Source organism: Mandrillus leucophaeus, unplaced genomic scaffold (genome assembly GCF_000951045.1).
Source record: "Mandrillus leucophaeus isolate KB7577 unplaced genomic scaffold, Mleu.le_1.0 Scaffold286, whole genome shotgun sequence".
Lineage (NCBI taxonomy): Eukaryota > Metazoa > Chordata > Mammalia > Primates > Cercopithecidae > Mandrillus > Mandrillus leucophaeus.
Window position 1 is genome coordinate 900,132 of NW_012102987.1, and position 13,823 is coordinate 913,954.

Consider the following 13,823-nt stretch of genomic DNA (forward strand, 5'->3'; position numbering starts at 1 on the left):
AGTGTTGTCCCGCCACCTTGCCATGTTCCTTTCCCTGGGTAGAAAACAAACCGTGGGCCGCACTCACACTCATGGAGAGGAGCCTTTACAAGGGCATGACCACCAGGAGGTGCGGGTCATGGGGACTCTTAGAATCTCTCTGCCACAGTTCTGGTGTTACTCCCACTTTATGGAGAACTTCTTGCTGAAGGTCAAGTTACAGCCTGGATTCAAATACGTTTTGGCTGCAGCATGTGTGCTCTTAGCTCCCTCTGTCCTATTTCTGGCCTTTGGTAGAAGGTCCTGAATTGCAGGGGATAGATTTAGGAATTACTGGTTTGTAGGTACTGAAACCATGAGTGTAGACACTTCAGTGTCTGTGTGAATCATCTGGGGATCTTGTTAAAATGCATATTCTGGCCGGCCACAGTGGCTCACGCCTGTAATCCCAGCACTTTGGGAGGCCGAGGCAGGTGGATCATGAGGTCAGGAGATCGAAACCTGGCTAACATGGTAAAACCCTGTCTCTACTAAAAAATACAAAAAAAAAAAATTAGCCGGGTGTGGTTGCGGGCGCCTGTAGTCCCAGCTACTTGAGAGGCTGAGGCAGGAGAATAGCGTGGACCTGGGAGGTGGAGCTTGCAGTGAGCTGCGGTCACGCCACTGCACTCCAGCCTGGGCGACAGAGTGAGACTCCGTCTCAAAAAAGAAAAAAAAAATGCATGTTCTGCTTGTGTAGGCCCCGGGAAGGGGCTGAGATTTCTGGATTTCCCAGAAGTTTCCAGGCGACTGCAGACCACACAGTAGAAGCAAGGATGTGGATGAGATTGCTTAGGGTGACTGGATGGGTGAGAAAGGTCAAGGAGAGAACCTTGAGGTGTGTACCAGCTTGGTAGATATTTTAGGAAGAATGTTGGGGTGAGAAGAAGGTCAAGCACAAAACGCTGGAAGCGCCACTATTTTAGAAGAAGGTAGTAGAAAGGTGGGATGGGGAGATGTCTCCACCCAGTCTCCTGCACTCAGGGTTTCGTGCTGCGGTTCTGTCCGGGATATTCAATCTTAGAAGAACCTAGTAGAAAACTCTGATCTACCACTGCCTTCATTATCTCTTATTCTGTGTTTATACGTAAAGAAATAGAATTGCAAAGATGAAATAGCCTTTGCATAGTTTCCTTTTATTATCACCTAACTCAATTCCTGCTGGGCGCAATGGCTCACGCCTGTAATCCCAGCACTTTGGGAGGCAGAGGCGGGTGGATCACCTGAGGTCAGGAGTTCGAGATCAGCCTGATCAACATGGTGAAACCCCGTCTCTACTAAAAATACAAAATTAGCCGGGCGTAGTGGTGCATACGTGTAATCCCAGCTACTCAGGTGGCTGAGGCAGAGAATCACTTGAACACAGGAGGCGGAGGTTTCAGTGAGCCGAGATCGCACCATTGCACTCCAGCACGAGAGCGAAACTCTATCTCAAAAAAAACGGAAAACCGAAAAAACCTCAATTCCTGTTACCAGCTTTACTTTTTTATTTACACTCAAATACTCAGGCAACGCGTTACTCTTTTCCTAAGAGAGGTGTCAGTGGCTAATAAATCAAGACCTTATTCCTTTTTTTTTTAAATGAGTATTTTAATTCAGTTTCAAAAAATGGTACATGCCTTTGATGAGAAAGTATAAAATTAAGAAGCTGTTCTGGAAATCCAAGAAAAAGCATTAACAATATGTTCAGTGACAATTTTCTGGATTTTCTTCTTGCATCAAAAGCTCTACATATTTTCTCGTCACAAGCAGCTGCTCCAAGAACTAAGTAGCCCTCTTGATCTCCCTCTAGCTGGGACAGACTAATTCCCCTCCCGTCACTTCTCTTCTTTCATTAACACTGCGTAGGTGTTAATGGCCTGGGCTCCCAGCAGAGAACAGAATTGTCCTTTAAGCCAGCAGCCCACAGGCAGTGGCACCCAAAGCCTCATCCCCCATCCCCAGGGCAGAAGCCACGGAGCTGGCATTGTTTCCACTGTTTCAGGAAGAAGGAGCCAAGAGCTGACCCTCAGCACAAATCAAAGCCCCGTATGGAGAGAGAATAACTGCTGCTAGGCCGAGAGTAGGCAAGCTGTGGGCAAAAAAGGGGAGTTTTTGCAGCCACCCCATTTTTAGAAACAAGGGGAAAACTAGACCCTTTTCCACGATTATGATCTACAAGGTAGTCTACCGCTCCGAGGGGATCTGAAAGTACAAAAGGATCTAAACAAATAAGGAGAAGTTTTCCCAGGCTGGGGATAGGAATGACAAACAGAAAGATGGGTGAATGTAACGTGTAGGAAGATGATGCTGGGCACCTCCGTTCTTCACATGGCTGCCAGCCCCATAGAGGACAACACAGTAAGAACCAGGGCAGCCACTCCAGACTGGTATACGTGGGGAATCTTGAGGCCTTTTCCTAGGTCCCACATCAAGTGTCGGATCCCATTCCAGGTGTGATACGTGAGAGGGAAGACGAGTGCAGGCTTAGCTGTGTGGATCAGTGCTGGCCCCAGACACAGGGACTTCACGAGTTCCAAATAAGACTCAAAGTTCCCGGGGAGTAACAGGGCCGACGTGCCAAAAAGAGAGACTCCTGCACTGAAAGCAATACCAGTGCCACGGCGGCCGATGGACATCACCACGGGAAGAGACCAGCTGTAGATAGTGATGTGGGGAGACACAGCACGGTTTGAACCTATATTCTTATTCCAGAACCGCTCTTATCTCTTCTTTTGCCGTGGTTCCCAAGGGAACAGCATTTCTGATACGGAGCTGAGGGCCAAAGTGGGCTTGGAGGTAATGACAATGAACACGTCTCAGCAAGAGTGCAGCCATCTCGGGTTCCTTTTTTTTTTGCAACAGAGCCTCACTCTGTTGCCCAGGCTGGAGTGCAGTGGTGTAATCTGTTGTCCAGGCTGGAGTGCGGTGGTGTAATCTCAGCTCACTGCAATCTCTGCCTCCTAAGCAGCTGGGACTACAGGTGTGCACCACCACGCCCAGCTATTTTTGTGTTTTGTGTAGAGGTGGGGTCTTGCTGTGTTGCCCAGGCTGGTCTTGAACTACTGGGTTGAAGCATTTCTTCCACTTCAGCCTCCCAAAATGCTGGGATTACAGGCGTGAGCCACTGTGGCCAGCCAAGACCTTATTCTAGTTAAATTTTTATTAAACCATTTCAAGCTCGGTGTACATTATCAGAGGAGGAAACATGGGAGGTTGTATTAATTTCCTAGGGCTACCATAACAAATTCCCACAAATCAGGTGTCTTCACACAGAGTGTATTCCCTCAGTTCTGGAGGCCGGAAGTCTGAAATCGAGGTGTCGGCGGGGCTGTGCTTCCTCTGGAATCCTTCCTGGTCTAGTCTGGCTCCTGCTGGCTCCAGGAGTTCTTTGCCTTGTGGCAGCAAGACTCCAGTCTCTGCCTCTGTGTTCACATGGCTGCCTCCTCTGTCTCTCTACATCTCTCCTCTTCTTTTTTAAGGATACTTACTGCGCATTGGATTTAGGACCCACCCTAAATCTAGGATGTCATTCTGAGGTCCTAAAGACCTTTTTTGAATAAGGTTACGTTCACAGGTTCTGGGGGTCAGGACCACTGTTGAGCCCACTACAGAGGTGAGCGCTGCATGACTGTGAGCAGTGTGAAAAAGGTGCGATGCAGTGATGTGTGCTTCTTTGTACATGTTATTTCTAAAATGTTTAAATTGTTTGTTTTTCCATTAGGAAATATGCAAAAGCTGAAACTCTTATGACAGTCACTGATCCCGTTCATGATATTGCATTCGCTCCAAACTTGGGAAGATCTTTCCATATTCTAGCAATAGCAACCAAAGATGTGAGAATTTTTACATTAAAACCTGTGAGGTGAGTTTTCGAAGCATTTATGAATTTGAAAATACTCTTGCCTCCTGATTACCTTTGTTTGTGGAGGAGAGAGTAGAGGTAACTGTGATTTGGTTTATATTTCTGCTCTGGAAGTTTTACTTAAAAATGTAAACTCTGAAATATTTTTTAAAAATGGTCTTTTACAATTACTTTTAAATTAATGTCATTTTTGAAGAATGGATTATTGAATGAACATTTTATATATAAATATATGTCTTTTCGGAAAGAGGAATTGAGTAAAGAGTAGATTTATATTCTCTTAATTGTGCTTTATTTAGGCTGATGCTAACAATTCTCCGAATATAACTGATATTCTATAAATATTTAATGACAAGTGGCAGTCTAGGGAAAACTAAATTAGTATTGATACAGTCTTGTGAATAACATATTTAACTTTAATTTTGAATTGTGAATTCCAGTTCTTTTCTTTCTGTTCTTTCATTCTTTCCTACTTGCTGCCCTGCCTTTTTTTTTTTTTTTTTTTTTTTGAGGCAAGGTCTCGCTTCATCGCCCAGGCTGGAGGGCAGTGACATGATCTTGGCTCACTGCAACCTCTACCTGCCAGGTTCAAGCAATTCTTATGCCTCAGCCTCCTGAGTAGCTGGGACTACAGGCGCCCGCCACCATGCCTGGCTAATTTTTTATTTTGTATTTTTAGTAGGGACGGGGTTTCGCCATGTTGGCCAGGCTGATCTTGAACTCCTGGCCTCAAGTGATCTGTCCATCTTGGCCTCCCAAAGTGCTGGGATTACAGGTGTGAGCCACTGCACGTGGCCTTGCCCTGCCTTTTTAAATTAATTATTGTCATCTGTTTCATTCCTCGGCCTTGTGTGGGAGAATAAAATCATCCTGTTTTGTTGTTTCTTTCTTCCATGAAACAGTCACTGAATATCGTTTATGTGCTGGGATCACTCCAGGCCTTGGCGAGTTAAATGGAAATGACATTGGCCCAGCTCAAGGGCCAAGGGTGGGGTTTATGCAGATGAGTACATTATTATAAAGTGATGTGGTGGTGAGACCACTACTGCTAATTTAGAATTTTATATGTGTGTGTGTGTGTATTTTAAAACTTTGCTTAGAATGCCTCAGAAAATGTTTTTTATTAACAGGAAAGAACTGACTTCCTCTGGTGGGCCAACAAAGTTTGAAATCCATATAGTGGCTCAGTTTGATAATCATAATTCTCAGGTCTGGCGAGTGAGTTGGAATATAACAGGAACGGTGCTAGCATCTTCAGGAGATGATGGCTGTGTAAGATTGTGGAAAGGTAAGATTTCAGTGGAGGGGTGATTGTTGGTTTATATTTCTGCTCTGGAGTTTTTACTTAAAAATGTAAACTCTGAAATATTTTTTAAAAATGGTCTTTTACGGTTACTTTTAATGTCATATTAATTTATGTTATTTCGAACATCAGTTTACCTGGTTCATAGCAGTTAATCACTGAATTGTTTTTCAAGTTATATGGAACAGAGCAACTTTTAAAACTGAAGTAATTACCACAGAATATGCAGTATCTGCAGTAAAAAGATACCAGTTGCCATCTATGTACCTTACATGACTTCTCTACAGACTCAGGCGAGGACTACAGTCGCTGTTACTTTATCAAATAGATTACTTCAGACAATCAGTCCTTAATAGGAGAAAATCCAGTGTCTTCCCTGCTTGGGGCCCTGGTTGGAAGTTGTTATAAGTGCCAGGCTGAGTGAGAAGGTCTGGACAGTTGACACTGACTGTGGTCGCTGTAGCGTGGTTCTGCACTGCTTTTCGGATGATTATCTGTTGGGCAGAGATTTCTGTGATTTGTGCACCACCATAAGGAATGGTGTCCCATACTTAGCATTCAAAATTATAGCTGTCTTAGTTTATGTACTCTTTAGCAGTGACTGTTTCCCGAAGTGCAGTTTGGGTAAGCTTGAGGGCCTCCCATGTTCGATTTTGGGCTTTGGCAAAACCAGCTCAGACCTTCCTTTCTTCAGTGTAATTTGATTTCAAGGGCTTTGCTGTCCTTTTCTGCCTCTGGGCTTTAGTCAGGACCACCTTGCCATGCTCCCCAGCAGGCTGCCTAACTTGATTTTCTTGGGCTCATTGTCTTCAGAGACCAATTTTGCATTCAAACTAATAAGGCCATTTTGGATAAGCCACTCAATCTCCAAAGGTTTTTTACCTACATCCATTTCAGAAGACATTAGGTACCCATATAACTTACACTTGCATAATTAAGAAGACAATTTCATTACCTTACATATGTAAGTGAAATTCATTAAAATGAAGACTTTAATATTATAATGGAGATTTTAATATTAATTTCATAATGTGATAATACGGTAGCTCAGAAAATTGTCTCTGCTATTATCTGTAACATGGGTGGTGAAAGCTTTATATTTTTAAAGTTATTGACACTTTGAAAACTTCTAAAAATTTGTTAAAACTAAGACAATGTGTCTTCCATTTAAAAAGTGTCTTTAATGTTTATCCTGAAAGAAATGTAGCCCCCAGCCTCTCCCTCATTTCTTTAATTGTAATTTAAGGACATGGGTACGGATTTGTGCCCTTAGGCATTGGTATTAATCACGTTAATGTATTTGATTATTTTCCTTTCAGCTAATTATATGGACAATTGGAAGTGTACTGGTATTTTGAAAGGTAATGGGAGCCCAGTCAATGGGAGTTCTCAGCAGGGAAACTCAAATCCTTCCCTAGGTTCAAATATTCCAAGTCTTCAGAATTCATTAAATGGATCTTCTACTGGCAGGTAGGCTGTTCATGGGAGAACTGGAAATTCTCTTTGTTTTAAATCATTCTGGTAGCTCTACTTAAGGTGGATTATTTCCTGGATTATAAGATGGAGTGGAAATGTTCACATGTGATTATATTAGCATTTAAGAGTTCATTTCGTTACCTCTGTATTTGGCTTACTTGGTCATAACATTTGCAGGTAGGTTATGAGGTCATTACATTATATTCTGAAGCTTTAGTGGTCTATCGGTAGAAATGTTACAGGTTTAAGATTCAACTTCACTTCTGCAACAGTGAGAGGAAGGTTATCTGGTTTAATAGTGAGGGTTTTAGTCCAAATGAACATTAGTGTTTTTCACTGCTTGTAGTGTGGTCTTTGCATTAGGTCAAACTGCAATTTTAAATAAAATACATTTATTAAGGCTTTTTAGAAGAGAGTACATTAAATTATTTGGCTTTTGTGTTTAAAGTTTAATGGAAATAAGAGGAAATAATAAAACCTGAGATTGATTTTTAGAATAGTTAACGTATGTTACATTCTTGTGTATCATAATAAGGAATATTTGATGTCATCTAAAGAGTCATCCTTTTGTTTTCATGTTCAAATTTTAAATATGTGAATTTGTAAGATAAAATTATTTTAATATGTCTTTGTGAATAATTTGGAATAGAATTCAGGAAACGTCAAAACACAGCCTAATGGACTGTCCTGTGGTTATCCTGTTGTTATCCTAAATAAAATAAGAAAATTGTATTTAAAATTTCAACTATTTTTATATTGTTATGTTTTTATAAAGAAGTCCTGCTTTTGATTTTGAGTTTTTAAGTATGTGCATCAAAACGATTTCAGGTTACCGTGGAAGATACCAGATTATAAAGATTATTTCATGAAACAAATAAGTAGAGTTGATTTTTTAAGGCTGGTTCTTGGTCACTGCCTGTACTGCGTATTTTCTTTTGTAAATAGCTTCTGTTTTTTGATCTGTATTCTTATTGTGCCGATAACCATCTGTGTTGGATCTGTGATGCATTTCCCTTTTCCATTTGTATTATGTCCTTTAACAGAAAGCACAGCTGAGTACAAGCTAACTGGAGTAACTTTGCTGTTTTGCTGCTTGTTGCATGCACACAGGAATGGAAAGCGAGCTCCTTTTCCCCTTCCCCAGCGCCGTTTGACCTCTCCCAAGATACACCAGCAGCCTGCTTACTACTAAACGCAATCCTAAAGGCCTTTAAAAATACAGTGTATATTTTTTTGTACTAGTCAGTTTATTGACACTATTTGAAACTTTTGAAATATAAATGGAGAGGCTTTCTGTTGAGACATTGTCACCAAAACAATTTTTTGAAATATTCCTGAAACTAATTTGGGTTTAAAGATTAAAAGGGTTGTTACCATTCTTATCTAAGTAGTTGGGAGGAGGGGAAATATCACTTTATTTCATTTGGAAAATATAGACATATTTCTTTTGCTTTCTTAAAACAGCTTAAAATGAACTTTTATAATTTTAATTTGAAGATTGAATAAATATTTTTTATAAAGATTGTTTTGAGTGATTTACTTTTTGTAGAATTGCTTTATACATGACATTCAGTACAACTCTGTCATTTCCTTGTAGTATTTAAAGAATATTAGTAAAGGAGTGAATTAGTAAAGTAGTAATAGTAAAATGAAGGAACTTGACTGTACAGTTGTAGCCAGGTTAAGCATTTGGTATTGTTTCATTTACAATTTGGAAGTAAGATGGAAACACTTTTTTATAAGTTTTTAATTCATAGTCACTAAAGAGATAAATGTTTCTTATATACATTTGTATATTTTTATGGTGTTATTTATTCCATGGGTTAGTTTCCTTCAAATCAAAATTTGGACACACACTATTAAGAGAAGCCATTAAAATTTTACTAAAATTGTGCATGTAAATTAATGTCAGCATTCCACGTCTCAAGATTTTCTTAATTTAGTTGGCTGTTTAAATTAGTTCATATCCTGTAAAGCTCTGACCTTGATAACAAAGCTATAAATATTTAAGCTTGCTAAAATGTGTAAGTGTTACGGGTAAGTTACAAAATGGAAGAAGAGTAACAGTAGGGCACGGTCATTTTGTGAGTCCTTTCACTTCTCAAAATTTGGTAGCTATCCTAAGGCTTTTGCAGAAAAATAAGTGTTCAGTGTTTGTAGTTGTTCAAACGCATGTTGCAGTAGCCAGCCATACTGTGTGTGTTCCCAGTATCATGTATGCACTAAAAAAAATGTGTGCTTGCTGCTCTTGTGAGTGAACCATTGCTTAAGAGAAAAAGCTTATTAGATTTGTAAATGTACAGAATAGCATCAGATGTTTCTGAGAGATTAGAAAGTGTTTTGAATTTATAAAATTAATGTTTTTCTTTGTAACATTTATATTGATTTTTTTTGACATTTTAAGTTTAACAGATTGTATTCTTTTCAAGTTTCTATACTTGCTTAAGCAATCTTGATTTGAGTAAGGGTCTTGATTTGTGCTATTATGTTCTGTTAGTTTTGGCATGAATATACTAAAGCTTTTTTTTTTTTTTTTTTCTAGCATGTGTTTTCTCCTCTTTGGTTCTCTCTGTATTTACTACTTTTCTCTTTTTCTTGTGTTTTTTTTTTTTTTTTTTTTCCCTGTTTTTGTTTTGTTTGGTGTTTTGTTCCTGTCTTCATTGTTTCAGGTATTTCTTTCCCCCTCTGGATTCCCCACGGGCTGGATCGAGATGGTCCAGTTATGCCCAGCTCCTTCCTCCTCCTCCTCCTCCTCTGGTAGAGCACTCTTGCGATGCTGACACTGCCAACCTCCAGTATCCTCACCCTCGCAGACGATATCTCTCTCGGCCTCTTAATCCCTTACCTGAGAATGAAGGGGTTTAAAACACTGATTTAACATTGAAAGGCCTTATTCAAGTGCTTGTAAATGCTTTCATTTCTGGCTGCTTTTTGTTTTTCTTCACTTTCTTTCAGAAGATTTTTCTAACTTAGGGTCTGTCTTGCATGTATTACAACTGGAACACGGTGTTTCGAACCTAAATCTGTTTGTGCGTCTCCATCAAAGGAACGTTGGCTTCACTGGGTGATAACCTTTGATGAAATGAGATATGTCCAAGTAACGTTAACTGTGAAGTTACACACAGTAGCTGACTTCAAAGTGCCTGTTTTGTAAATTTTATTTTGAACTGTTACCATAGTCTTAAGTTGTTTATCCTTTATCAGACTGGCTAATGTGAAAGCATATTCTTATGAAGCTGATTCTGTCTTTGAGACCTTAGAAAATGGATTTCATTTTACAGGCTAATGTTGCAACTGACTAGTATGTAAAGTAAATCATTCCTGTGTATAAAGCAGCAAAACCCAATGTGGACTTTTTTTTTTTTTTTTTTTTTTTTTTTTTTTTTAAAGGAAATTGCCTTTCACTACTTGGAATTACTGTTTAAAGCTTTTGTAATTATTATCCAAGTAGGTTATGTAATAAAATATATTGTAAAATACACAAATCTCTTGCCTTATAAAAACAGAATGTATTTTATTTAAGATAGTTGCTAAGGCTTACTCTCCTTTCACTATCTCACAAAAAACCCAAACAAAAATTAGGAGATGTGAGCAAAAATATTACATTTATTTAAAAGGTAGAAAGTCAGTATGTAGACTAACATTTAGAATGCACAGATGTTGACTTTCAACCTAGTTAGTCAACATTAGAATATTTTCTAAAATATTTTAAGATGAGAATGTACTTGATAGAAATTGTGATAAAATGGTTAAAACTAGTAATATGCTTGTTGGTTCAGTTCTGTCAGGAATTGTCAAGGGTTTAACCTCTTATCAGGGCTAGAGAGACAGAGGTGCTCTGAACAGTATTTCGTGTGTCTTATGAGGTAATCACATAGGTGACATAATTGTTATAACTATTCTAATTTTCAAAGACACCTTTCCTTGAATACTGTCATATCTCTAGTACTTCTTAATATGCAAAGGATTAAGAGCTATTCATTTTTTTTATTTTTTTATTTTTTAAGACAGGGTCTCACACTGTTGCCCAGGCTAGAGTGTAGTGGCATGATCATGGCTTACTGCAGCCTTGAACTCCCGGGCTCAGGCGATCCCCCGACCTCAGTCTCTTGAGTAGCTTGGACCGCAGGTGCACGCCACCATGGCCTGGCTATTTTTTTTTTAAATTTTTCGTAGTGAGGGGTCTCACTTTTTGCCCAGGCTGTCTCAAACTCCTAGGCTCAATCCGTCATCCCACCTTGGCCTCCCAAAGTGCTGGGATTATAGGCGTGAACCACCTCACCTAGCCTATTCATTTTAGTTTAAGGAACATTGGAGTTTTATTGTCTAATCATCAAAGTGTTTTGTCTCTAAGGTTAGCATTTCTATGTAAATATCTCTTTCAGATAATTCTCAAAGGTCTTCCTCTGGTTAATTGACTTGCTAGGCTTGTAGCCTTATGGAGGATCAAACAAGAAATTTTAATGCTGAATCTGACTCAGAATGAGAAGGCATGTCTTTGAGCTTTCAGTCATAGAGGTACCTGGGGTAAGAATGGGATAATGAAATTGAGACCATTCTCCAATTTAATGTAGTGAATCCTGAGCATCTACCATGTGCAAGATACTGTGCCAAACACTGGGGTATGCAAAAAAATAGAAAGGTAGTCTGCACACAAACTTACACTCGTGGGAGAAGGCATTTCTAGAATTTACCAAAGGTAATGGGTTCGGCTTTGTAATAATGGTAGAAATTGTATAGTAGGCATAAAAGAGAGAAGTTATTTGAGCTGGCAGAATTTGGAAGGGATGTCTGATTTCAATAGGTAAAAGAGGGTAGGGGTATGTTTACAGAACAGGATATAAGTAACAGTCTGGTTCATTTAGGGAACTAGTGGGACATTAATCTGGAATCATACCTTGTGGTTACATGGGAGAAGGTTTTGGGTATTGGTGGCTGAGGCATACCACTTTAAGCAGTTGGTAAAAGGGGAGCTGAGAGATGTCAACTTAAAACTGGATAGGCCTCGCTTCTAATTCCCTGGGAGGCACCCTGGTCATGGGGCCTCTGCAGGCTCTACTCAGCGTCTAAAGAGATTTGGAAATCACCGTGGGAGTTCTGTTCCTCCTCTCCAGTCGGCACTGAGGTGAGATCCTGAGGTATAAGATAATAGCTAATGTTTGCTGAGTATTTCCATGAGCCAGTACTTCTCTAGATACCTTACAGGAGTCGCTTTAAATCCTCACAGTAAGCCTCTGAGGCAAACGCTTTATCCCCTTTTTACAGACAAGGATACCAGCAGGTTAAAGTTCCTTGCCCAAGGCTGCACAGTTTGGAAGAGGGAGGGCGAGCCAGGATTCAGATCCAGGCAGCCTGGCGTCGGAGTCCAGGCTGTCTTGCTGCCGAGACTGAATCAGAGATCTCTGTCAATAGAGTTCTATCAGGTTGCTGAGTGTTGTGCGGAGTGCTTTGGTGACTTGAGGATATTTATGGAGGAAGGACATTTTTTAAGGATTTGGTGTGAGTGACAGTCTGGAACATGTAGACATATTTAAGCAGTTCACTTCCAATGTGTGACCGCTTTGTAGAAAGAGGTTAAGATACTCTGAGAAAGAAATGTGAAATGTGGCTCATTACACTCCAGTATACCCTTTCAGCTCTAGGGCTAACGAAGCATTTGGCTTACTTTTTTGGGATTCAGAAAATCTTGAGATTTTCTGCATTCATCTTTGCTCATTGAGTGTGGACAAAGGTAGAATAAAGTAATTACTCTTTGCAAATACCAAGGCTGCAGGGTTCCAAGAAGAGGTGTAAAGAACTGTGGAGATAATCACTGAGTTTGACAATTAGGAGTCTATTCCTGATAAATGTTAAGTTTTCAGGACCCAGCTATAGACACCATGAAATGCGTCAAAATCAGGTATAAAAAGTGGAAGCCTGGTTTCCTCTATGGAAAAAAAAGTGGAGACCACTAAGGGAAGGAGCCAAGAATGGTCATTAGGTGATGAAACAGAATCAAGGAAGGGGTGTGGTGTGTGGGCGATGTGTGTCTTGTGTGTGTGTGGGGGGGGGTGTACGTGGGTGTGTGTTGTGTGTGGATGTGTGTATGCGTGTGTGGGGTTGTATGTGGGTGTGTGTGGCTGTGTGTTTGATGTGAGTGGTGTGTGTGGCATGTGTGGTGAATGTGTTTGGATAGAGAGGTGCTGCATTTTTGTAGGCAGAGAGAAGGAAAACAATGGCGAGGATATACAAGAATGACAGCTGAGCCATGTTTGCAGGAGGTAGAAAGCGGTCAAGTAAACAGACGTCTTTCCCCACCGAGCTAACCTCAGGTCTAGGGGCTTCTAAACTTTGCATTTTCCCTATTCTCTCCTCCAAAGTGCGCGGGGCATCTTTCAGTAACTTGAATGAAGTTAAGGGGTTAGCTTTGGAAAAGAGGGACTCTTTTCCTTCTGTGACTATATGGAATGAATTTTGAGATAAGGGACCTTACTGAAAAAGACTGAGATACATTTTGAGTGAAAGGCGTGGTCTCAGTGAAGCAGTGTAGTAGTTAAGGGCTTGTGCCGAGCACATGGCGGGGATGGGATTTGTGGCCTAAGAAGGATGGACAAAAGTAGGAAGCTACTTAGGGACAAATTATGCCTCACCTCACTTTTTCCCAATCGAGGCAAAGCCTACTGTGTCACAGAGAGGCGACTAGATGTGGGAACTGTCATGAGACTTGGATCCCGAGGAATTAACTGAAGGTGAAACCCGACGCCTCTCAGGTCTACCAACAGGAAGGTCTGCATCTGCCCACGGAAGGACGAAACCTATCGGGGGGATTTGTTGGCGGGGAATACTTCTTTGCGCATAGAGTGACTGGCGGTGCCCTGGAGCCCCAAACTGAATAAAGTAAGCATTATTTTCAAATTCGCCAAGACCTTGAAGGCGGCGCCAACGGGAGCAGCCCCCGGGTCCCAGCCGGCGCAGAGCTCCAGCTCCTCCTCCTCCTTCTTCCCCGGACGCGCAGGGCGCGCGGCTTCCTCGCTTCAAATCCAGGAACGCGCGGTCCCCACCAATCACTGGGCTTCTTCCCGCCCCATTTCTTCCTGCTGTCCAATCAAAAGCCGGCTCAGTCTCCTCCCCTTGCCTGGTGCTGCGAACAGACGTAAACCAGAGGCGGGCGCGGTACGGCCGTTCGGGGCTGCAGCCGGGGCG

The 13,823-nt window shown here is 41.0% G+C and overlaps 1 protein-coding gene and 1 pseudogene across 1 annotated transcript in view; one reads left to right on the forward strand and one right to left on the reverse strand.

Annotated features, from left to right (window-relative positions):
- SEH1L (SEH1-like (S. cerevisiae)) overlaps nt 1–9,987 on the forward strand; it is a 55,664-nt gene extending 45,677 nt beyond the window's left edge. Inside the window, exons 6-9 of the mRNA XM_011985551.1 lie at nt 3,722–3,862; nt 4,993–5,150; nt 6,485–6,635; nt 9,311–9,987. Coding sequence (XP_011840941.1) covers nt 3,722–3,862; nt 4,993–5,150; nt 6,485–6,635; nt 9,311–9,506 — 646 coding nt within the window. The 3' untranslated portion in view covers nt 9,507–9,987. The remainder of the gene's footprint in view (nt 1–3,721; nt 3,863–4,992; nt 5,151–6,484; nt 6,636–9,310) is intronic.
- Nucleotides 2,325–2,835, reverse strand: LOC105543564 (annotated as a pseudogene).
- Nucleotides 9,988–13,823: the final 3,836 nt, after the last annotated feature.